The sequence below is a fragment of the Leptosomus discolor genome, chromosome 5, assembly GCF_034619465.1.
Source record: "Leptosomus discolor isolate bLepDis1 chromosome 5, bLepDis1.hap2, whole genome shotgun sequence".
In the NCBI taxonomy this organism is placed as follows: Eukaryota; Metazoa; Chordata; class Aves; order Leptosomiformes; family Leptosomidae; genus Leptosomus; species Leptosomus discolor.
The window spans coordinates 38,164,248-38,185,312 of NC_141395.1; the positions used below are offsets into that span (position 1 = coordinate 38,164,248).

A 21,065-nucleotide genomic window follows, 5' to 3' on the forward strand; every position below is an offset into this window, starting at 1 on the left:
GAGGCCACTGAGCTGAGCCTCCAAGAGCCACCAGAACGGCTGGTGTAGCATATACTTATCTCTTCAGACATGAATCCCGGTCACAAAGCAGAGGGTAAAAAATAACCCAAACCTTGTTCATTTCAGCATTTTTATTAAACAGTGCTTTCCTTGGCAGTTGTACACCCAGCCCTGACGATCCCTCGCTCAGTGTATGAACCCTGATGATGCCATGACACCAGGCTGCACGAACCATCTCCTTTACAGAAGCAGTAACCAAGAGAAACCCAGGCTCAGAGCATTGTCCCAAGGCTGCCATCACACCAGCCAAGCTGGGAGGTAACTTACAGCAGGCCTCATGTCTTACAGGATCCCACCCCCATACTGTTTGATTAGCCAAATTCTGCTCTTAAGGCTGTGATTCCTCCTTTACAGTCACCTCCTGGTGTGGTTTAGGCCCCGTGAATGACAGGGGATGACCACTACTGAGTCTGCATGAGCTTAAGGCTTCTGTTGGGGATGCCCAGCTCAAAGCAGATGAGCTTCTCTGTGCTTCAGGCTGTCTTTTGATGAACTTCCAGAAACACGTGATGGCAGCAGGGTGGGCTTTGAGGAAACAAGCAGCCTTCCAGGAATGGTTTCTCCTCTTTGCTGGAGCAGCCCATCCAGGAGGGTCTGCCTATGCCGCTGTGGCTAGGCTGCCTTGCCTTCAGGCACTTGTGAGCTAGCTGTGTTAGTGTACCAGGTTTGGCCCTCCTGCTTCACTATTGCTGGTGCAGGAGCATGCCAGCTTGGAGGTTGCCTGTGCTGCCCTGCAGCTGCTCACCTGCTCTTAGGTGGCCTGAGGTGCTAAGCAACTGGGCCCTTAAAAGATCAAAACCCACATCTGCTCTTGTGCAGGCTGAGCAGCTGCCCTCAAACAGCACAAAGCGGTGCAGCTGCATCAGCAACATTCACTGCGCTCAGTGTTTAGCTCATGCTCAGTGCTAAGAAAGTCACTTACTTACAGGGTCAGGTCCCTAATTGTTGCAAATTAGTGTAGCATCAGCTAAGGACAGAAAAGCAGATTTACCCCTTGAAAGTATGTGGTCTGCTTGACAGGTCAAAGACATTTAACCTAGGGCAGATTTTCCAGTTGGTAGTTGTGTGGTTGCATATCAAACTACAAGCAGCAGTAACAAGGCAAATAAGTGACTCAAATTATGCAGGTTCAGAAAAGCTTATAAAACAAAGCATGTAAATGACATCTATTCAGGTAATAAGTTAAACACTGACAGAACCCTGGAATACATTTCTTTTCCCATGCTGCTGCTGGTGGGCCTGGCACCCCCAAACACCTATAACATTCATACACAATTTTATACAGACTGAAAAATAAACTTTCAAAGCTAAGCAGCAAAGACCACACCAGCAAGCATACTAAGCTCACTTTTAGATTGGAGTTTTCCATTAGATGATCAGCGGACTTTTGCGAGGTTTAGCATAAGATGGCAAATAAGCACAAAAGCTAGTGGATTATTTGTCTGTCACTGGAAAAAAATGTGCAAAAGAGCTATACATAGCCTTTGCTTTTAAAGCAGACAGGTGGAAATTCAGGACAAGGCTTTGGCATGTCAGTTCCAGCTGTGCCACTTGCAGTCTGACATTAAAAAAATATATATAAAGACTCCACAGTCCATCACATTTGCTTCATGTGGAGCAGCCCAGCTACTGAACTGCCTACTCCCTGGATGCTCAGAAATAAAAACACTTAAAAACAACTTGCAGGGCAATAGTCTCAGTTTTTCATCTTTTGTTTTCCAAAGGCAACTAAATTCCTGCAACTATTTGTCAGCACAAAAAAACCCAAACCAAAACAAAAAAATTAAATGGTCAAAGTTACATTCAATAGAAAACCCTCTCCTGGGAAATGGGATACAGAAAATAGCAAAACTCTATAACCAACAAAATACTGTACATTTTCTTACTGCTCCCACCTGCAGCCCTGTGTTTTTAAGAGACACCAGCAAAATCTGGTGACACCAGCATTCTGTCTTTTAAACTGAAACAATGCAATGCAATAAGATGACTAGAAATAGAGAACTCTGCATGCCCTCAGGGGTATGGGTTTACTTTCAGTTAGGTGAACAACAATGAGTCTGGAAGAAGGAGAAAGCAGCTTCAAACTGCTTTTCCAAGTGCGGAAGTATTCAGGCTCAGATTTAAAGAGGCCAAGCTCAGATTTAAAGTTCAAATGCAGGGAACTTGGCCTTGGTTGGCACCAGCAGGTCAGCAAGAAAGTAAATCGTTCCAGCCATTCCTGAGGATGAGAAAACACAACATGCTTCAGAGAAATTCCCTTCGGGCACCTATTTTATCAGTTATCCAGGGGGTGAATTATGAAGGCAGAAGAAAGGAAAACATTTTCAGAAGCACCTAAATAATTTCCAAGGTCTGAACCCAGGTTTCACAAGCAACTTAGGTACTTTGGTGAGGAAAGCATTTTGAAGTTAATCAAATGTTGAAAAGCACCTGGAAAAATATGATGGGTCTTCCCCCCTCCAGCTCCCTCCCTTCCACTTTACCTGTCCACAGGTTTAACAATCTGAGTTTCTTTGCAAAATTTTGGACCCTGTGACGTTGCTGCTTCAGGTCCTCAGTGATGTACCTGCCTTTGTTCTTGGCCTGCAGCAAAGCTAGGGAGATTTACGTTAGCTGACAAATCGGCTCTTTCAGCAATACCTGCTGATGGCAGATTTTGGGGGAGCCATTACCAGAAGCCACAAAATGCCATAAGAACCAACAAGGCCGACAAAAGCAGCCCCTTTTTTCCTCACTCACATTTGGAATGGAATTGGAAAGCCCATGAAGGACTTTAATCATTAAAAATGCATAGAAAAGAGACTGTCTGAGAAGTCAGGCTACAAATTACCATAAGGTAGACTTTGGCCTGTACCCATTAAAGAATTTCCCTTGAGACCTGTGTGCAGAATCTGTGCAGAAGCCCAAAAGGACAAGATGCTCCAGCTAAGACATTAGGCTGTGCTCTAAGATGACTGCTTCTGGGAAAGAGTAAAATGAACGAATACAACTTCCTTCCCATCCTCTACACTGAGTTTTGCAAAGACTTCAGTGGAGTGTGTATTTGTTTTTTCCTTGGTGATGGACTGGCTCAGATCCAGGAGCAGAACACAAGCCTAGAGATGGAGCTTACCTTCAAAGAGAGAGAATGGTGTGTCTGGAGTCCGGCACCCGTGCTGGCCATAGCTTAAACACCACTCTGCAAACTGAGAAAAGAGGAGCAGAAAGTGTTCAAACTTTGTCAAAAACAGATCTTAAAAAAAAATACCAACTTCATCCTCATAGTATCCCTTGCAGAGCAAGGCTTCTGCAGGGTATTCTTCCTGTACAGGCTGGCAAACAGTGCTGCTGAAGGACTATTCTGATGGAGCTCGTCAGATTTAGCTGCATCTCTGCCACATTAGAAATTGGGTTTCAAGGCAAAGACAGTGAAGTAAAAGGCAGAAGTGAATAAGCCCTCTCCCTTCCTCATGCAGGATGTTACCTTGCAGGCCCTGTACAGGCATTTCATGTTCTGAGTGAGGTTGTACAGCGCTAGGAAGCCATAAGCATTGCCAGCTGTCCCATGGCATAGCCCATAGCCTTTCTTCAGTAACCCATGCTGCCAGATCACTTCTGCACACTGCAGGGCATCGTTTAGGTACTGCTGCTCCCCAAAGACCTGTAGAGACAAGAAATATCACTCCTTGCTGAGGTGATTTCCTCCACACAAAGAGCATCCCTGTGTGAGTGGGGAGGCTTGGGTTAATTAGTTTCTCTCCTACTGAAGTCTTAATGCTGTGACTTTGCTGTCTACTTTAAAGGAGAATGGTTTTGATATGATGAATGGGGCTGTATGACCATTACTTTGCATAAAACTAATTGTCACCATCAGTCACCTGCAACAGGATGCCCCACGCAGCTGATGGGTGTTTTCAGAAATATTTTTTTTAAAAGACTAATTTCCTTATCAGTCAGTGGTCCCTCTAAGTTTATTTCATTCTAACAAGCCCTCCTACTCTCAGGCAGGGAGGGTCTCAACATAGTCTTCTCCATGATGAAATTCCACATTTAGGCGTCCCCAAAGGGCCTCTGCAAGACTTCTGGTACCTTGTAGGCCTGGACAAGCATGTAGATAACACCTGGTGCTCCATGGCACCAGTGGACGAGTAGGTCTCTGGTGTCATGTACGCATGGAGGGTAATTGCCAGATGGGAACTTGAGCTGGCAGACGTAGTCCACGCTGGGTTTGATGGCGTTGTGTAGTTTTACTTGGCTCACTCCAAGGCCAGGCTATAAGAGAGAGTGTTAAATCAGGGAGAATTACCATTTCTGTCTGTCCCTAAGAGGTCCAAGATCTGCCTGAAAGGCAGAAACAAAGCCAACTATGGCCACGTTCCCTCTAGCTTCTTGGAAATGAAGTAATTTCTTTGGTCCAGGCTTTCACACATCACAAATACCCACCAGCCCCAGGCTGCTCTGCCCTTTGGCAGGGACTTATTTCCAGTCATACCCTTCCCTTCCCAGAAACAAAGAATGCCTTTAGCAGATCACCTGGCTTTCTAAACAAGAGGACTTGCTGATTCTTTTCCTGAAGATGAGTAAGAATAGCTTCAGGTATCCAGAGTTGGAGTGAAGAGATAAATGGTCTAAAATCAATATTAAGGATGAATACCAGGAATGATTTCTAGCACTTAAAGCATCTCAGCTCCTAGTTCCTGGGCCAGCCCAGGTGGCAGGCTGCGATGCTGCATTTTCACTGCTGACCTCAGATGGAAGCACGGGAGTGGCTTCAGTGTCCTCTTCCAATGACACTGCCTCATATGCAATCTGTGCAGTTCTACTTTCCCATGGCAGACTGCAATGAGCACACCATTCTGTGATTCCCAGGTTGGTAACTCAAAAATTAAAAATCAATACTTGTGCTCTAAAACCATTAGAATAAAAGCCCAATGTTCCTCTCTCCCTATATCCCTTGTTTGCTTCCCCCAGGGCTTTTTGTGCATTGTGCCTGGCTGATTCAGGCTCCTTGTACTTAATACAGCAGAGAAGCATGAAGGCCATGCAGTATTTTATGGGAGACTTACGCTTAAAATTATTTAAAACATCAGGCCTGGGAACAAGCTTAGGAACTCGGTGCAAATTTGGGCTCACAGCACACTGCTGTCTACCCTGCTCCCAACTAGCCGTTCTGTACTCCTAGACAATAATCATCTCGCATCCTCCTCTTGCCAAATCTTCTGCTTAAAAGACATTGGCCACCCATTCTTCTCCGAGTCACATAAGAGGGTTATATTGACAGGAACTCCACTTATCCTGTGTATGGTCTTGAACTTTGAGGGTCCTGAAGGAAAGCTCAAATACTTGAAACCTGGTGGCTTTTTTTCCACCTGCTGTGAGAGTTGTGTCTAATAAAAGATATAAAAGGTTGGACTAGATGATCCTTGAGGTCCCTTCCAACCTGGGATTCTATGATTCTATGATCACCTATTTCTGTGAACACTGGTATGTTGAAATAATTTGCATTGCTCAGCAGTTGCCCTTAATGCTTTGAAAATGCAATGTTATTTATTGGTGTTATTTTTCTAAGAGCTTAAGCACTGTAAATTTATGCACAGTGACCCACATAGGGGAATTATCACCCCCATTTCAGAGCCAGGGAAGGGAATATTCCCAGAGCTCCAGTGACTTATGCAAAACTGCGAGAACGCAAACAGGCACTGCAGCTCCCAAACTCTTGTCTTGCCTACTTCAGGCACTACAGAACTCAGCTGCTTTATCAAAGTAAAAAGTCCCATCTCTTTCACATTTAGATATAGACCCTGATTTGGAAACAAAGGCATTTCCCACTTTCTTACTATGAACACAATCTCTTTCACCGTGCTTTTCTTACAGAGATTCTCACTCTGTCATGATCTGAGATTGCTCCAAGTAGCCACCTCAAAAAATGCAGGAAGCCCACAGATACCAACAAATGGGAATACATTATAAGCAATTAATACAAGAGGGGCAAGCTCAGACACAGATGACCTACAGGCCTCCGTTATGTGAATCTGCTGGCATAATGCAGGTCACATTTCTCTACAGATCTCCACGGAGCTGGGAAATTCAATCTCACAGACTTGGAGAAAACCTTTAGGAGTGGGGATGCATGGTCAAACACAGAAGTTAAGTCCATCAGACATGGGGTCTTGCCTAGCTTGACATCACCAAGAGCCAATTCAAATGCTGCTCTTTGTTCAAAGAAATGCAAAAGAGCTGCTAAAGGTCCCTCCCCTCTAATGCCTCTTACCTGCATCAGATAGTAGTAAATCCCAGCCAAACCATGGGCTGCCCCTACATAGTACTCCTGGTACCACTCATACATCAGTGGGCTCTTTGCTGTAAAGTTCCTCCTTTTGGCCAAGCTCTCTCCTGAGGCTACAACTGCTTCGCAGACCTGTGGATGGAAACAGATGCAGGTGAGGGAACTGCTGCTGTCTTGGACACAGCACAGTGAGTACTCTGACACAGAAAAAAAGAGTTGGTTTTCTGCCCAAGCAGAGGGAAAGTGTGGGTGAGCGAGTGAAATGTGCGCCGATTCGGTACAGCCTATGGATTTCTATGGATGATGGGGGGGCATGTGGTGCTTTGTCCCTTTGGAAGAAGAGCAGCAGGGATACCATAATGTAGTTTCTCCCTTGTTGCCACAGTTCTCTACATCTAGCATTGATTTTTATCTGCCCAAAGGTGAGCTGCATGGGAAGGGACAGCTAACAAATCAGCAGAAGCCACAGTACCTGCTGAATGTGACTTTGAGGGATCTTTTCCTCTCTGAAGTGCTTGTTCACAAATATCAGTGCATAGAGATAGCCCATGCGGCCGTACAGCAGTTCATCTGGCACTCGTGGGTCAAGCTTGTGTAGATGGAGCAAACTACAAAGAAAAATTCCCATGGGGAGATTAGAAGACACTCAAAGCCATGTAACCAAGCAGCGAGACTGAAGCTCAAAACCATGGTTTGTTTTTTCATGCTGCCCACGCCCTGGGAGATGTCAGGCCAGTCTCTGGCTCTCAGCCTTCCAGGTACGCAAGGTGCAGAATCCCTCCCTCCCCTCTGCTTTTTGTTTGGCTTATTGCTTTAGTCTGCTCAGCTCTTCACAATGTAGTCATACTGTGCTGGTTTTTTAGAGCACCAGCTCTGAGAAAGCTACTTGAGGGAAAACCTGAGCTATAGGAAACAGCCAGCATAAAGTTGTTGACTGCTCAGGAAAGGCTGCCCACTGTTACCTCCCTGTGATGCTGCTGGCAAGGCAGACCCTCTGCCAAAAATTAGTATTTTCAAACTAAACTGGTACCTGTTTAATTTGGCTGCTCAAGAAAAGCTAGGAAGTCACACTAGTGTTGACGGTATATAGAAAAATTTCACCCCTTATACTCAGAAGTCCTGATAGAAAAGCCGCTTTCTCTCCATGCCTGCAAGTGGCCAGGGCTACACTATCAGTGGAAAAGTGCCTCCATGAACTAAAAATCTAGGTCAGAGGTGGGGAGAAGCAGCAGGAAATGTTTTAACATCAAGCCTCTGTGGCACATGTAAGAAATCTTCTCCAGGGAGAGCTGAGCAGTAGTGAGGACAGCTCAGCAGAGTGTGAGTGCTGTGGGCTGCCTGTGGGGCAACTCCACACTGAGGACAGCTTGGCTGGCACCAGGCTTTAGCCCACAAGTGCAGAGTGAGAGGTCTGTTGGAGTCAAGTTATTTTCTCTGCCATTTTTCTATTGTGATGTTGCAAAGTTGGTGATATTCTTGTAGTGCTAATAGAGACTGATAGCTCTTCAAACTGGTGCTTTGTAGCCCAGTTCATTCTGCATGCAATTTTTCCTTTGTTTTGCCTCTCATCATGCTTCCAACAAGGCTGGATGTCCTTACCTGTCAGAGCAGCAGGCAGGGATCTGACTGGTTTTCTCTTTTATTTTTCTGTTCACCCCTGAGACAGCTATCTGAATAATGCCATCACTTTTAAAATACCAGCATAAGTGGCTTCAAGGCTGTTCCCCCAGCTTCTTCCTGCTGTGACTGCAACAGGGAGAGGGCTAAGAAACCACCCAGGAGAGCTGTGTGCGTGCCAGGCTTTCCTGTCACAGCAATGTGAGGAGCAGAAAAGGTGCCTCAGCAGCCTTTGCTCCTGGGCAGAACAATGTATTGCAAAGGAAAGAAGCAACCAAATGTCTGGATTACCCTAGGAGCAGAAAGAGGGTGCTGGACTGTGACTCCTCATGGCAGGAAGCTTTTCCTTGGCACTGGACTCAAAGTGAGCGGGGATATTGAAGGAGGAAGGAGAGAGCAGTGTCTCAAGGTGGTTTGGCCCCATCCCCTCATGTACCACTTGAGATGTGCATTGCTCCATGGGGGAGGTTTCTTGCAGGTTAAACCCGAAAGACAGACTTTACATCCAAGACTAGGAGCAAGCAGGGGTCCCTCTCTCAGCTGTGTAGGCTGAAAGGAAAGCCCTGCTGCCTCCTTATGTCCCCTGTCCCCAAGTCCAAGGAAGGCAGATGAAGAGGAGGGTTTCCAAGGTGAAAAAAAGTGTTATAACAGACAGACTCTGGCCAGCAGCAGGCTGGCCAGAAGAGACGATGGCAGGTGGAACAAAAGGAATGGATGGGTGGGTAAACAGTAATACCCACAGTAGGGATTTTCTGAGGTCTGGATGTGAAACCTCTTTTTCATGGGGAAATCTGGAGTAGCTGGAGCTACTATTCTTGCTGTTTAGGCATTACTGCTTCTACTTCTAGCTGCTTTCCCAGCCAGGATAATCAGGGAGGAAGCCTGACAACGGTTTCTGTTGGTTTTGAAATGTGGGGCAGGGCTGCATGGCATGTGTGCAGCAAGAAATGCCTGGGATGCTGCTGGACTGACTGCATGCAGAATGCATTTCTCAGGTGCAAGGGGGTAAATTGAGTTCCCTGAAAGGAAGAGCCTCTCCTGCTTACATATCAGCCTATCACCTCAACTGTCAAAACTCAGTAGTTGCTGGACAGAGGCGGCCGTAGAGCAACATGGGATTTTTGTATGCCACTGGCTCTAAAAGCAAATCTTGACCTTCTGAATTGCTGGGAGACAGCAAGGAAAAGAGGGCTCCGGGAACACGGCTCAGATTTTCACAGGCTCTTGGAAAATGGGCTGCCCTGTAATGTTACTCTCTCCAGAGCATAAAAGCACATTTGTTGGTCATGAACTCATTTAGACAAGAGCAAGGAGCTAAGAAAAAGCAAGCTTCTGTCTCTTCCACTGCAGGTAAAACCTGGCTGATGGATTCTCTCCTCAGGCTCTGTAAAGATGAGGTGCTTTAAAAGACAGAGAAAAAAATGTGAGACAGGCCCTCCTTCTCCATAGCTGTAACAGAAATGCACTTTTTATGCACTTGCACTGCGTAACTTAGCAACTGTTCTGCAACTAAACAGCATACTCAAAACCCACTTAAGAGCTTTGATTAAGGAAGCTATTTCTCAAAGAAATACTCTCTTTTCAAAGGTAGCATGGTCAGGCTAACTGCTCTGGGCATTAGTGCCAGAGTAAGGACAGTATACCTGTTCCTTTGAGAAAGCCACCTTTCTCTTTTTTCCTCCTCTCAGACGTATAAAGAAACCAATTTCCAAGGCTCTGCCTCTATTACGCCATTAGATGGCAGCACAGAATTAATCATGAGTTTCCATTCTGTCACGAACTGTAGGCAGGAGTTATACAGGGAGGGGAAAGCTACAGCAAGAAAACATGAATTAGGGATTTTTCACAACTTGGAGCTTATGCATTGACCACAACTGGCCAGTTTGACAGACTAGTTCCCTTTCTGTTAGCAAATATATTAATCATAGTGAGATTCACCACTTTGACTCAGCATTAAGCAAAACCTAAATGACAGATTATTTCAAGAATAAAGAGAGTTCTGTCCTCAGACTGACCATATCCACATAAACTAGAAGCTATTCTTAGTTAAGGGAGTGGGAACTTCGTGTCCAAACCATACAGGCACCTCTGACGCCCACCCAGGGCTTTTTTAATGATATTATGTATCACTTGCTCATGGCTGTTTAAGGGCACTCGGCCTTGTTCTGAAGTGTCAGGGGTTTTGTCTTGGTTTTGTGCTGACTACGCATAACTGGAAATTCTTTACAGGGCTGTTTCTCACCTTCTCACAACTGATCTCCCTTAAGCAAGAAAAGCTTGCAACTGCATCTCCTTAACTTTTTGTCTTCCTCTGCCACATGCTGATCTGACTGTAGGACTACTTGTTTGTCCTTTTCTTGAAGTATCCAACAAAAATGCATTTGAAAACAGTTGAGGAAAGGCAGGAAATAGAAATAAATGAATCATAGCCAGCTGCATTCAGCAGCTGAGAGGGATGCTGTCAATCTTAGGTTTGAGTCAAAGCCAACTAACAAATAGCAAGTGGAAGTGAGTGACAAAATTAATCTAATAATCCTAGCACATTTCTCCTTTTCATCAAAATGGAAAGCTAAATTTAAGGGTTCCAAAAAAAATTGCAAACCTCACCTTCTAGGTTTTTTTAATTTTGGCATTTTTTCTTCCTGTGTTTATTGGAATTATTTTTATGTTGGCAATATCAGCTGAACAAAATCCTTGCTCCCCAGTCTGCAGGCTGCCAGGCAAGCACGTTTGTCCTTAAGCTAGCTCTTTCTCCACGGCAGAACAAGTTTGCGCTGCATTGCTAAGTTACTGGATTATCTCTCACATAAGACTACAACAAAATGCATTCAGGCCTGGCAGAGAGTGCCCAGTGCAAGCCCAGACCAGCTCTATGAGCAAGAGGAACATCAACTCAAAGATGCAGCCAAGCATTTTACCGAGTGACGCAGTCTTCTGCCTGCTTCTGGTTCTGCAGTTTGTGGTAGACCACAGCAGCCACTGCCAGAGGTCCGGCATCTCCACACAAGAAAGTGATGGATCGTCTTGTCAGACAGCTCAGGCTCTTCTTCACGTACTCATGGGCCACCTGAATGTAGGCTGGGTCTCCATACACATTGTACAGGTGCAAATACAGCAAAGCAATGCCTGCAAAAGGAACATAAAGGTTGCACCCACCAGAAAAGTTTACCGTTCCTGCTATGCACCCTGGCTGTTTTAATGAACCTAAATGCCTGGCCCTCAGCCTCATCTAGGGCATAAGCCTTCCAGACAGGCTTCTGGGGCGCATCCAGGGGCATAACCCATAGCTGCAGCATCCACAGCTTCTTTTCCTGCTTTGTGACCTCCTTGTACCTGATGCTGCTGCTGAGTGGACTCCAGGTCAAGACAGACAACAGTGTCTGAGCCAGGAGGTCCTGGAGGACAGCAGAGCTTCCGATACACAGGTTACATAGAATTTTAGTAGCAAGGAGCAAAAGATGAGACCTAGACAAACGCACCTAAATCTATCAACTGTACCTGGGACTGTTGTTAAACAGTGGAGGGAAAAAAAATTCTTTGGGCAAGATGGGACTTGTGGCAGAGCAGTGCTGAGTTGTTACCCTATCTCAATTATTTTTCCCGCGCCAGGAGGTAAAGGGCTGGATCACTTAGCTTGGATTGAATTTTAAAAAAGTTACATGTCATCAGCACTGAGAACCAGCACCCTTAAGTCATCCGACTTGGCTTTTTTTTTTTTTCATCCCACTGTGAAGCACCACAAGCTTGTTACAGCTCCCTGGACATCATCTCCTGCTGCTGAGCAGGTCCTACACTATGGACTGATGCATCCTAGAAAAGGGCTGCCTGACTCTCCTCTGCAGCACATCATTCATGAGATGAGCCCTAGTCTGAAACATAAACAGCTACCTGGAATGCTGAAAAAGGCTGCACAGTCCTCCCTTGAGGTTTTCAATGGCCTGGCCAGCTACAGAAACAACTCCACTACTGAGAAGTCACATCGGTTGCTGTCCTTTCCCTCTGTCTGCCCTGTGTTCATCCAGCTCTTTGAAGCTTTTAGTAGGTAACTGAAGAGTCCTCAGTAAGTCTGTGTCTGAAAGGTCTGCCACATTTGAACCATCCTTCTGATCTGGAAGGCATCCTGAAACACGTGCTGAAGAAAGCTACTGGCCTACATTGCTTTGAGAAAAGCTTATTTCTCCCCTTACCAGTAACCATTTCTAAGACAACTCAGGACCTGTGTTTAAACCTAAATTAATAATGCCAATCTCTGCAGATTTTGATGTGGTAAGGTGAAAGCAATCATGCTGCAAAATTACTTTCCATGGTACTAAGGACAATTTTAAATTTAGATCGTTTTCTGATTTTGCATGGGTAATCTCCAAAGCTTCATGCTACAGACAATTAAATTCCACATGTATATTAAGGGCAAATTTCGATTTCCTGCTAAAGCTAATAACCTTGTCCTCTCTCTAAGCAGTTCAGTGTTAGTATTTCCAGAGAGAGCTCAGATGTATGGTGCCATCACTCAAGCCTATAAGGATGTGGATATTAAGCCCTTCTTTAAAGGGGAACACTCCTCTTCCAGCTAGCAAATGTCAAGTGACTCTCCTTATTTAGCACCTAGCACAGCCTGTAGACTTTAATAGGCCTGATAGCTGTCTGAGCACAACTTGCACTCTTGACTTACCTGCTTTAATATACAACTTTTTGCTTTGTAAGTAGCTGCTATTCCCACTGCCATCATACCACCCTAATTATGTACATAACTACCATGCTAAGACCATAGCTAGGATTGAATTCTTAGAAAGTAAATGTCTCAGCATTGTTTTCCTCTGACTTCTTTGCCTCTTCTCTTTTAACATTTCTTGCCCCCTTTCCTTCCAGGCCCAAGCATCTTTGAAAAAGGCTCCAAAAAACCACTGATCTATTCTAAAGCATGGAAGAGATTAGTTGCTTCCCCAAATCATTCATTTTTCCCTTTTCTTTAAAAACCCAAAGGCCTTACAAAACTGCAGCTAAAGCCAATTTTCTCAACTCATTCCTTGGGGAATTCATACTCCCGAGCTGATCACAACGGCACAATGCAGTGCTGCCTTCAGCCTGCTGCTTGCTCTGTTGCTATCTGTGAGTCCAAAAGTAGCAAAGGCCAGCAGAGGAGGGCAGGCCATGCATGAAGAGGCAATGTTTACAGATGTACATAGAGGGACACAAAATGCAGTCATATGGGTGGGGAATATCCTACATTGACCTGTATGCCAAGATGTAGGCAGCATATTTCAGAGGCAGTGCAGTTTGGAGACAAGTGAGTTTCCACTTGATGAACTTGGCTCAGCTAGACCATGTTGCTCTGCAGAAGCTATTCCAACTCTGCCTCACTCCCTCTCCAATAATACCTTCCTCACCCCCTCAGCCAGGCAGCATTTGCCGACTCACTGGGTGTTTGTTTGGCATGCTTTAACTGCTATACAAACATGGCATCATCAGTCAAATGGGGCTAGGTAAGCAGTGATCTGCTCCACTTCTGTGTGCCCCGGAGGTCTGTGTTCCGTGTCCCAGTTGGAAATGTGACCTATTTTTGTGACCTCTGAGACTCCTGATTGTTTCCAGCAGAACTGCCATGCAGTGGCTGCCCGTGGCCTGCAACTGCCAAAGATGTATGGGCTTTGTTCTGTTTATTGGTTACTGTTAGACCTTCTTCTCTGTAATTTCTCCAGACTTCGAAGTTTTTTTGCTCCTTGCAGTGTAAGACCTGCTGCATAGCCACATGTGATTTTGAATGCATCAGGCATCACTTGATAGTGCAGGACTGCAGTGAACGCGTGTGCTACTGAACAGCATATCCTTTAGCAGGGCTCTGATAACTGAAACTGTCATCCCAAGGGTGCAGGAAGCCAATACACTGGAGTGTTAATGCCCGAGATGCTTGCTCTCTGCAGGGAATCAGGAGGCAAAAAACAATTCTGCATGCCTCTCGCAAAGCCTGTTTATTTAACATCTTCAATAGGACAGTAAACAACATCCCTCTCCTCTTGCCACCCTGTATGAGCAGTACTGTAGATGCAGAGGGGTGCTTTGCATTAGAGATTTCTTTTAAGCAGGGCAGAGGAGGAGACTTAAACATACATAGTATAAATGGAATTGTTTGCACCATCTGCACCAATTGGCTAGTGCCGATAGCCCTGACTTTAGCAGCCATTGTTTTCAACATAGCAGACATCACTGAAGATACCAGAAAAGTTCTTGCCCGGGAGCTGAAGCACTGCAACAGGCTGAAAGAACATCTCATCTGTGTGGCCATTCTGTTGATCAAAGAGAAGTAAAGCTGTGCCTCAACTCTCCTGCAAGTTTAGACTGGTTGATTATATTGGCTTGCACTACCATTGCAAACAGTTCTCCTAGTGAGAGAAGAATAGTAGCGAGACAAAGCTTCCTCTTCAGGCTGAATAGAGTGGATAAAAGTGAGAGGAAGCACTGCTCGGTGTCAGCTCTGCTGCAGTCCCCTTGCTGACAGCACCAGCAGCTATGCCTATCAGACTATTCTGAACATGCCTCCTTGTCCACCAGCAGCTGAGCTGCAATGTGGTCCTTTCGCAAGGGACGCTGGGTTGCCACAAGAGAAGTGACCTAATTTGGACCAGTTTCAAACCTGCCATCTACAGTAATAAAGGGTTCCAAGATCTTCTGTTGACCCAGGGGAGTAAGTCAGCCAGCACCCTCAAAGCAGGATGTCAAACACAAAGCGAAGAAGCGGAAACCTGTCTCTGCACATAGTGATGAAGCCTGATGGTTTCTAGCGAAAAACCTGATGTTATTTTAATGAATCGGGCATGGGGTAAAAGTTACAGAGGGGGTGGCATAGCTTTACTGCCCAGCTCAAAGGATAATCAGCATCTTTTCTGGTGCAGACACATGGGATGTTATCTTGTGCTCATAAATGCATGCCAAAGCCATGCTGAGTGGGACAGTGAGATATCCTCTCCGGAGGGCTGTATGATCCCATGTTCAGAACTATGTAGGGAACCACAGGTACACTTTACTACAGTTTATAGCTTGCCTTCCTAGTGCCTTGTGGGACATGGAGTATTTCTCAGGATGCCTCAGCTTCTCCAGCCTTAAAACCTGGGTAACTACTTGCTACCCCATCACTGAATCCTACAACAGGTTAGGTTAGAAGGGATCTCTGGAGGTTATCTGATCCAGCCCTCTGAAAGTAAGGCCAGCTTGGAATTTACATCCCATTGCTCTGAGCCTTCTCCAGTCAAATACTGACTGTCTCCAAGAATGGAGATTTCACAAAAACTACCCACCAAGCACTTGGCAGGAGCATGGTTTGTGTGAGTGACACAAGACACTCTATTCTCTCTCATCAAATGCAGCCTCACTGCCTCTTACTCTGTAGGGATTATCTGTGGATTTCTGTTTTTCTCAACAGAACTCTCTTAAGGATATGCAAGCTCTCTGGGTTCTGAGGTTAAAACTAAGATATTGCACTACAGTGAATGAAAGGTGTTTTTCCAGAAGCTTTCCCGGACTGGTACAGTCAGAATTTCTATGCATTCTTAAATGCCTTTTCTTACATCTGGTGTGTCTTTTGAAGAGTCCTTTCAAAAGGCAACTCAGCCCTGTTCCTCATCTTCACTTACCCACAGGCCAGCCAAAAGCTGTGGGTGGGGCTGCCCAGCAGGACTCACCAGTCTATTTCAAAGGCCCTCAAGCTCTAGGACTAGGACATCGCTAGAGAAGGGACTGCTCACATAGGAAACAAATTCCAAAGGCATTGCCATAATGTGGAGGAAGGGGAATCTCTCCCTTATATACTGTTTCAGGTGGCAGATCGCCTCATCATCTTGGAAGGATGCAACAGTCCAGCGGACTCGGGAGCTTCATAGCTTCTGCAGTCAGCTAAGAGGTGACAGGAGTGAAGTTATCCTCCTTCCATTCACTTTCCATCCTCTATGCTCGCAGCCAAGGTAGCCTTTGGAGCAAGGCCTCTTTCACTGTGAGAAATACCAACACACATGTACGTACTCTTCGGCATCCTCATGCTAATCTATTTGAAAATGGATGAGGCAGTTGTTCTTCTTCCAGGATTTGAACTGCTTCTGATTCAGAATTAGCTTACAGCAGTTTACCTTCCCTCAGTCAACACTTTGATACCAGTGAAACAGATTAAGACCACTAAAGCTCTTAGAGCAGCCTAGCTAAACTGATGAAAAGACAAAACAGAACACAGCAGCCCAGTCTGGTGTATACCCATGCACATACCAGGTGTTGCCTACAGGGCCCTGACCTCCATGGGGAATGGAATGTAACTGTAACAAGCTGATTCAAATGTGTTTTGAGGCCATTCAGCTGTATGCTGGATAATCTTGATCCAAAATGTGTTTTCCCTGCCTCTGAGCTGAAAATGCAAGTCCTTCCCTCCCTCTGCTCCAACTTCATGTGCCAAGAAGCCGGGAAGAACAGGGCTCTGTCAAGTGTGTTGGGAAAGAAACAGGCACCAAAGTAAAATGCCAGCATATGTTGTGTATTACTGGATGTAATGTAGTACACTCAAGTATGTTACATTTCACGCAGAGTTTGCGCCGAGAGCCACATTTCAAATCTCTCTTATTAGTGGCCACAGGAGTGCGTGTTGATTTCAGACTGCTGGGTGATGATTTACATGAGAAGATACTCAACAAGCCTTTTCTACATAAGCAATTACAGGAAAAAGCTGCTGTCTTGGCCCAATTAATTTTGTCTCTGGAAACCAGCACCGAATAAATTAACACAGCTAGGATTAGAAAAGAAGGGAGGGTGACAAAGATACGGTGTAATATCTGCAAACTTCCCTTCGCTGGCTGTGACCTGCAGGAAATCTGTTCATAGGTTTTTTCTAATCCTATCAGCCAAGGTGAGAAGGTTGTGTGCCCAATGAGGAATGATCCCTGAGAGGAAAAGAGAAGAATCCCTCTTGGGAAACTCCCTTCCAAATAAAAACAAGCTGAAATCTTGCCAGAGCTCTCAACCGCTGTTTCACCACTGCAGTCACTTTCCAAAATGAAGCTCCTTACGGCAACCCTAAGGAAGGGAATATGGTCTCTGGGGAAAGGTGTTGACCTTCTCCCACAGATATTCAGAGTACTCCTAACAACAGCCAATTGTCCTCCTGCTATATCTCCTGAATTATTCTGGCCAGAGGTAGACTCTGCCATCATCCCCAGCAGCACCCTCATGACTGAAGACCATCTTTACGTATGCAGCGTTTTTCATCTGAGGGGACCTCAGAGCAGGGTCACAAAGACTGGAAGACTGAACCTGTTTCCCAAGGTGAAATCAGCCAGCACTGAACAAAAATGCATAAATTCACAGGCGGCAGCAGCATCAGTAGCAGCAGCAGAGTGCTGCCAGGCAGCGACTGATGAAATGAATGTTCTCCCACACTGGAATTTAATACTGGCATCCTAGCATGTTTTATGCTAGTTTCTTATGAACTGCTCTAGAGTGCTCTCATTGCCTGTCTACCTTACTGTAATTTTTAAGCAGGCATTTCTGGCATTGCTGTCACCAGGCGGCAATGTTAGTTTAGCACCAATACAACGAACACCATTCTCCCAAGCAACCTGCTGGCATCACGTTCTATAGCATCCAAGCACAAGCCAGCCACACCCAGGTTATAATGTAGAAAGTTGCCATTTATGATTGCAGTGTATTGCCAAAAAAAAAAAAAAAAAATTGCAACTAGTCCAGGGTTGGGGTAACCCAGTCCTAGAGCCTGGCACAGTGCAGAAGGCAGGAAAGCTGACAAAGCACACAGCAATAGCCAAGGATGCGGTGGCAGAGAAAGGTGTGTCCTCCCTGGCTCCCAAGGAATGAAAATCAGGTTGAAAATGCAGAACAGGAGAACGACATGCTCCTGGAAGCTTTGCACACAGGAGTTAGCGTCAGGAAGGCTTCCATCCTTTGTTATACTCACATTTGCATTTCTGCTCCTTCCAGCAGGTACTGGAGCAGAATTAGCCCTGGCTAAGTGGAGGAGCACTACCTGGGGAACAGGAATGGAGCAACCTGCCAATCAGACAATGTTGTAAGATAAAATCCAGCCCAAACAGAAAAGATGGACATTATCTCACGCCATAAGCTCACCGCTGCTATATGCAAGGACTTCTTGCAGGTAAGTGGCCTACCACATTTACTTGTCACCATCGCCACCGTGGCCAAATTTGGAGCCAGTGCCTTTGAAGACTCCCATATTTTTCCCCAAGCAGGTGCTGGCTTTCTGTGTTGCACAAGTTTGGCACAATTAGCCAAGAGAAGACCCAATCCTGTCCTGCAACGCTACAGCCTTCCCTCTACAGCTTGAAACCTGCTCCAAAAACATGGAGTCCCAAGAAAGACAGCTCCTTGTTTTAGTGGATTAAAACACGCAGAAGCAGCACTGTTCTTGACACGGATCTACTGTGATCATTCAAACAGCCAAAAAACCCCATGGTCTGCCTTGGCCTGACCCAGAAGTCCGCTCCATCCGATCCCATCGGCCACCCTACCTGCCCAGCCGGTGTACGTGGTGCAGTCCTGCGGGTCGGCAGACTTGAGTCCCCTCTCCATCTGCTGGAGCAGCTCCCTGATTTTGTTATTCAGACGCTGCGTGAATTCGGGTGTCAGCTGTGGAGAAAAATAAAGAAAATAAACACCAAACGGGAAGGAAAGGTTCACGGGGTCTTGGTAAGCTGGAGGGACCCAGAGAGAGACCACAACCAGGGAACCGGGCGGTTTTTAATCAGATAGGTCTCTGCTAGAAACCCTTGGCTAGCTCAGGACCAGGATCGCCTCCTGACCGCCTTGCTTGGCTTCGCGGCAGGGGCGGGAGTGGGCCCTTCCCAGGGCGGCCGCCGTAGCGGGAAGGGCCCGCTCCCGCCCTGGCCGCCTTACCCCAACCCCACTCACCCTCCCGGCGGCATCGAAGTAGCCGGTGGCCAAGGACTTGTCGTAGTCCGCGTAGGGGTTCGGAAGCGCCCGCTGCGCCATCATGGTGCCGCGGCTTCGCTTCGCTGCGACCCGCCCCCGCTCCGCCCCGGAAGGGAGCGTGTGTCGGTATAAATCCCTCCGATGCTCTGGTTTCCCTTGCTCTGCCGCCTTGAGGCGCTAGGATAGGTTGGAATGGGAGGTTTCAAGGGCTCTGTGGGTGTCACAAGGCTCCTTACAGCTGGCCCGGTGGGGTTTAGGGGCTGGTTGGGTTTTGTTTGGGTTTTTTTTTTTCCTCTTTCCTGACTCTGAGTCTTAGGGAGCCCTGTGGGGTTTAGGTATCCATTGCAACTGGTTCTGTGTGCTTTACAGACCCTTACAGCTGGCCATGTGGGGTTTAGAGGTCCCATGTGGCTGGCTCTGTGTGCTTTAGGGAGCCCTGTGGGATTTAGGGCCCCTCACAGCTGGCCTTGTGGGTTTTAGGAGCTGTGTGCAGTTTGGTGCAGCTGCCCCTGTGGGACTTGGAGGCCCTGTGTGGTTTGGGGCTGCTTACAGCTGGTGCTGGGGATTTTGAGGTCTCGTGGCATTGGGCACCAAGTGGTCAGCCCTGTGGGGCTGGTGGCCTCATGGGTGTGGTGTCCATCTGGAGCAGGGGGTCAGTCCAAGGAGCACGTGTTGAGTCCTGCTCCCCTCCAGGAGCAGTAGCTCCTCACTTGGGTTGGGTTCAGGCCTGGGTGAGGGACAGAGGCTCTTCCTCACTGTCCCCTGCTGAGCTGCTGAATCTCACTTGTGCTGGCTGAGCCACACTTTCTTCATGAATGCAGGGTAGGTCCTTACAACTCATAGACCCGAACAGTGCTTTTTATCCCAAATGCCGCGTAGCTGTGTTGCCCTGATATCGGGGGTCTCCCTGCAGTTGTCCTGTGGTGGTGTGCCCCTGTTCAGCCAGCCAGGTACAGTGTACCTTTGGCTACGTGATAGCGTTCATTGGGCCTTGCCTCCTTGCTGCGTGGTATAACACTGTGCACAGTTCCCCTTTTCCTGATCCCATAGACCTGAGACAGTTGTCACATCCCTGCTTGGTGTCTGGCTCACTGAGGTGCAGATAGGTGCAGCTTTAGGGCTCCCCAGCACTTCTAGCTCTGCAGGCTTGCTTGTGTCTCTCTTTGGGAAGCATGAATGAATGGGGCTGAGCTTGAAGCTCTTGGTGGCTTGTAGAGGCCTAACTGCAGTGGCACTGCCCCTTGTAGGAGCTGAATCCATCTGGGTGTGTTTAGGGGAAGCAGCTGCTCTAAGAATTTATGTTTTGGTAAATTTACCTTTTGATGGTGATTGAGAACACCCATGGAAATACATTAGGCCACTGCATTCATGCTTGAGACAACTGTATTATTTAAGGGATTCTGTTTTTCTGTCCGTGTGTCCATTCTTTATTACACTAAAATCAGAGCTCAAAGAAAAAAAAAACATTGCAGGAGATGGGAGAAATAAGCAGAAAAGAGGGAATCCCAGTTATGCTTGCTTTCTGTTCCTTTTTCACTCAGCTGTTCCTTGTTTAGTGAATTTCAATCATGTCAACATTGCATTGTATTCAAGGCAGGGAGATGGACTGTGCAGCTTTGGTATTCAGAAAGGCAGCTCTAGCATCAGCAAAAATGATGTGGGGTCTTCTGTTTAGAGCCAAGTTCATAGCCCTGTATTATGGTCTTCCCTTCCATCTGCAGGTCAAAACAATATTCGCTGCCCTCCTTCCCCCAGGTACAGTTTAGTATTAACTTCCACTATAAGGCGTACCATTTCAGCTTCAGAGTCTTTCTTTTGTCTTTCATTCCTCCTATTTCTTTTTCCAGATCACTTAAAGACAAAGATGCTTCTCCCAAATTATCCTGCCTGTTCTCCTCACCCAGCCTGCCAAGCAGTTATGTTTCAGTAGGTTGGTTTCTAAATGGTCATGGTCACTTAAGCTTCAATGGACCTGTTGCTGTCCAGGTTAAATCCAGAGTATCTCACTGTGGCTGTCACCCGGAGCCCAGGTAAGGATTCATGATTTGTCCTTAGCAGCCTGCCCGTGCAGAATAGGAAATGAAAGAAAGGAATGAGCCCGAGAGAGAAGCTGCTCCTGTGTTCTTATTGCAATCCTGGTCACTTTGAGGTGTTTGGGGTGAGGTAGGGGGCTTGTTTCTTTACTTTGTCT

General features: G+C 46.4%; 1 protein-coding gene across 1 annotated transcript; it reads right to left on the bottom strand.

Moving 5' to 3' along the window:
* Positions 1 to 119: 119 nt before the first annotated feature.
* On the bottom strand, positions 120 to 18,937 carry LANCL1 (LanC like glutathione S-transferase 1). The gene is made up of 9 exons (XM_009956360.2): positions 18,854 to 18,937; positions 18,454 to 18,571; positions 10,861 to 11,068; positions 6,798 to 6,933; positions 6,311 to 6,457; positions 4,129 to 4,311; positions 3,524 to 3,700; positions 3,173 to 3,245; positions 120 to 2,278 (listed from the first exon to the last, which is right to left on the bottom strand). Exons 1-9 carry the CDS (start codon positions 18,935 to 18,937, stop codon positions 2,202 to 2,204), a joined length of 1,203 nt encoding a protein of 400 aa, XP_009954662.1. The 3' UTR covers positions 120 to 2,201.
* Between the last annotated feature and the right edge of the window lie 2,128 nt (positions 18,938 to 21,065).

Coding starts and splice junctions, on each gene's coding strand:
- LANCL1 (XM_009956360.2), bottom strand. CDS start 18,937: ATGATGGCGCAGCGGGCGCTTCCGAACCCCTACGCGGACTACGACAAG. Junction 18,572..18,853: donor ACTTCGATGCCGCCGGGAGG/GTGAGTGGGGTT, acceptor TTTTCTCCACAG/CTGACACCCGAATTCACGCA. Junction 2,279..3,172: donor ACCATTCTCTCTCTTTGAAG/GTAAGCTCCATC, acceptor TCTCATCCTCAG/GAATGGCTGGAACGATTTAC.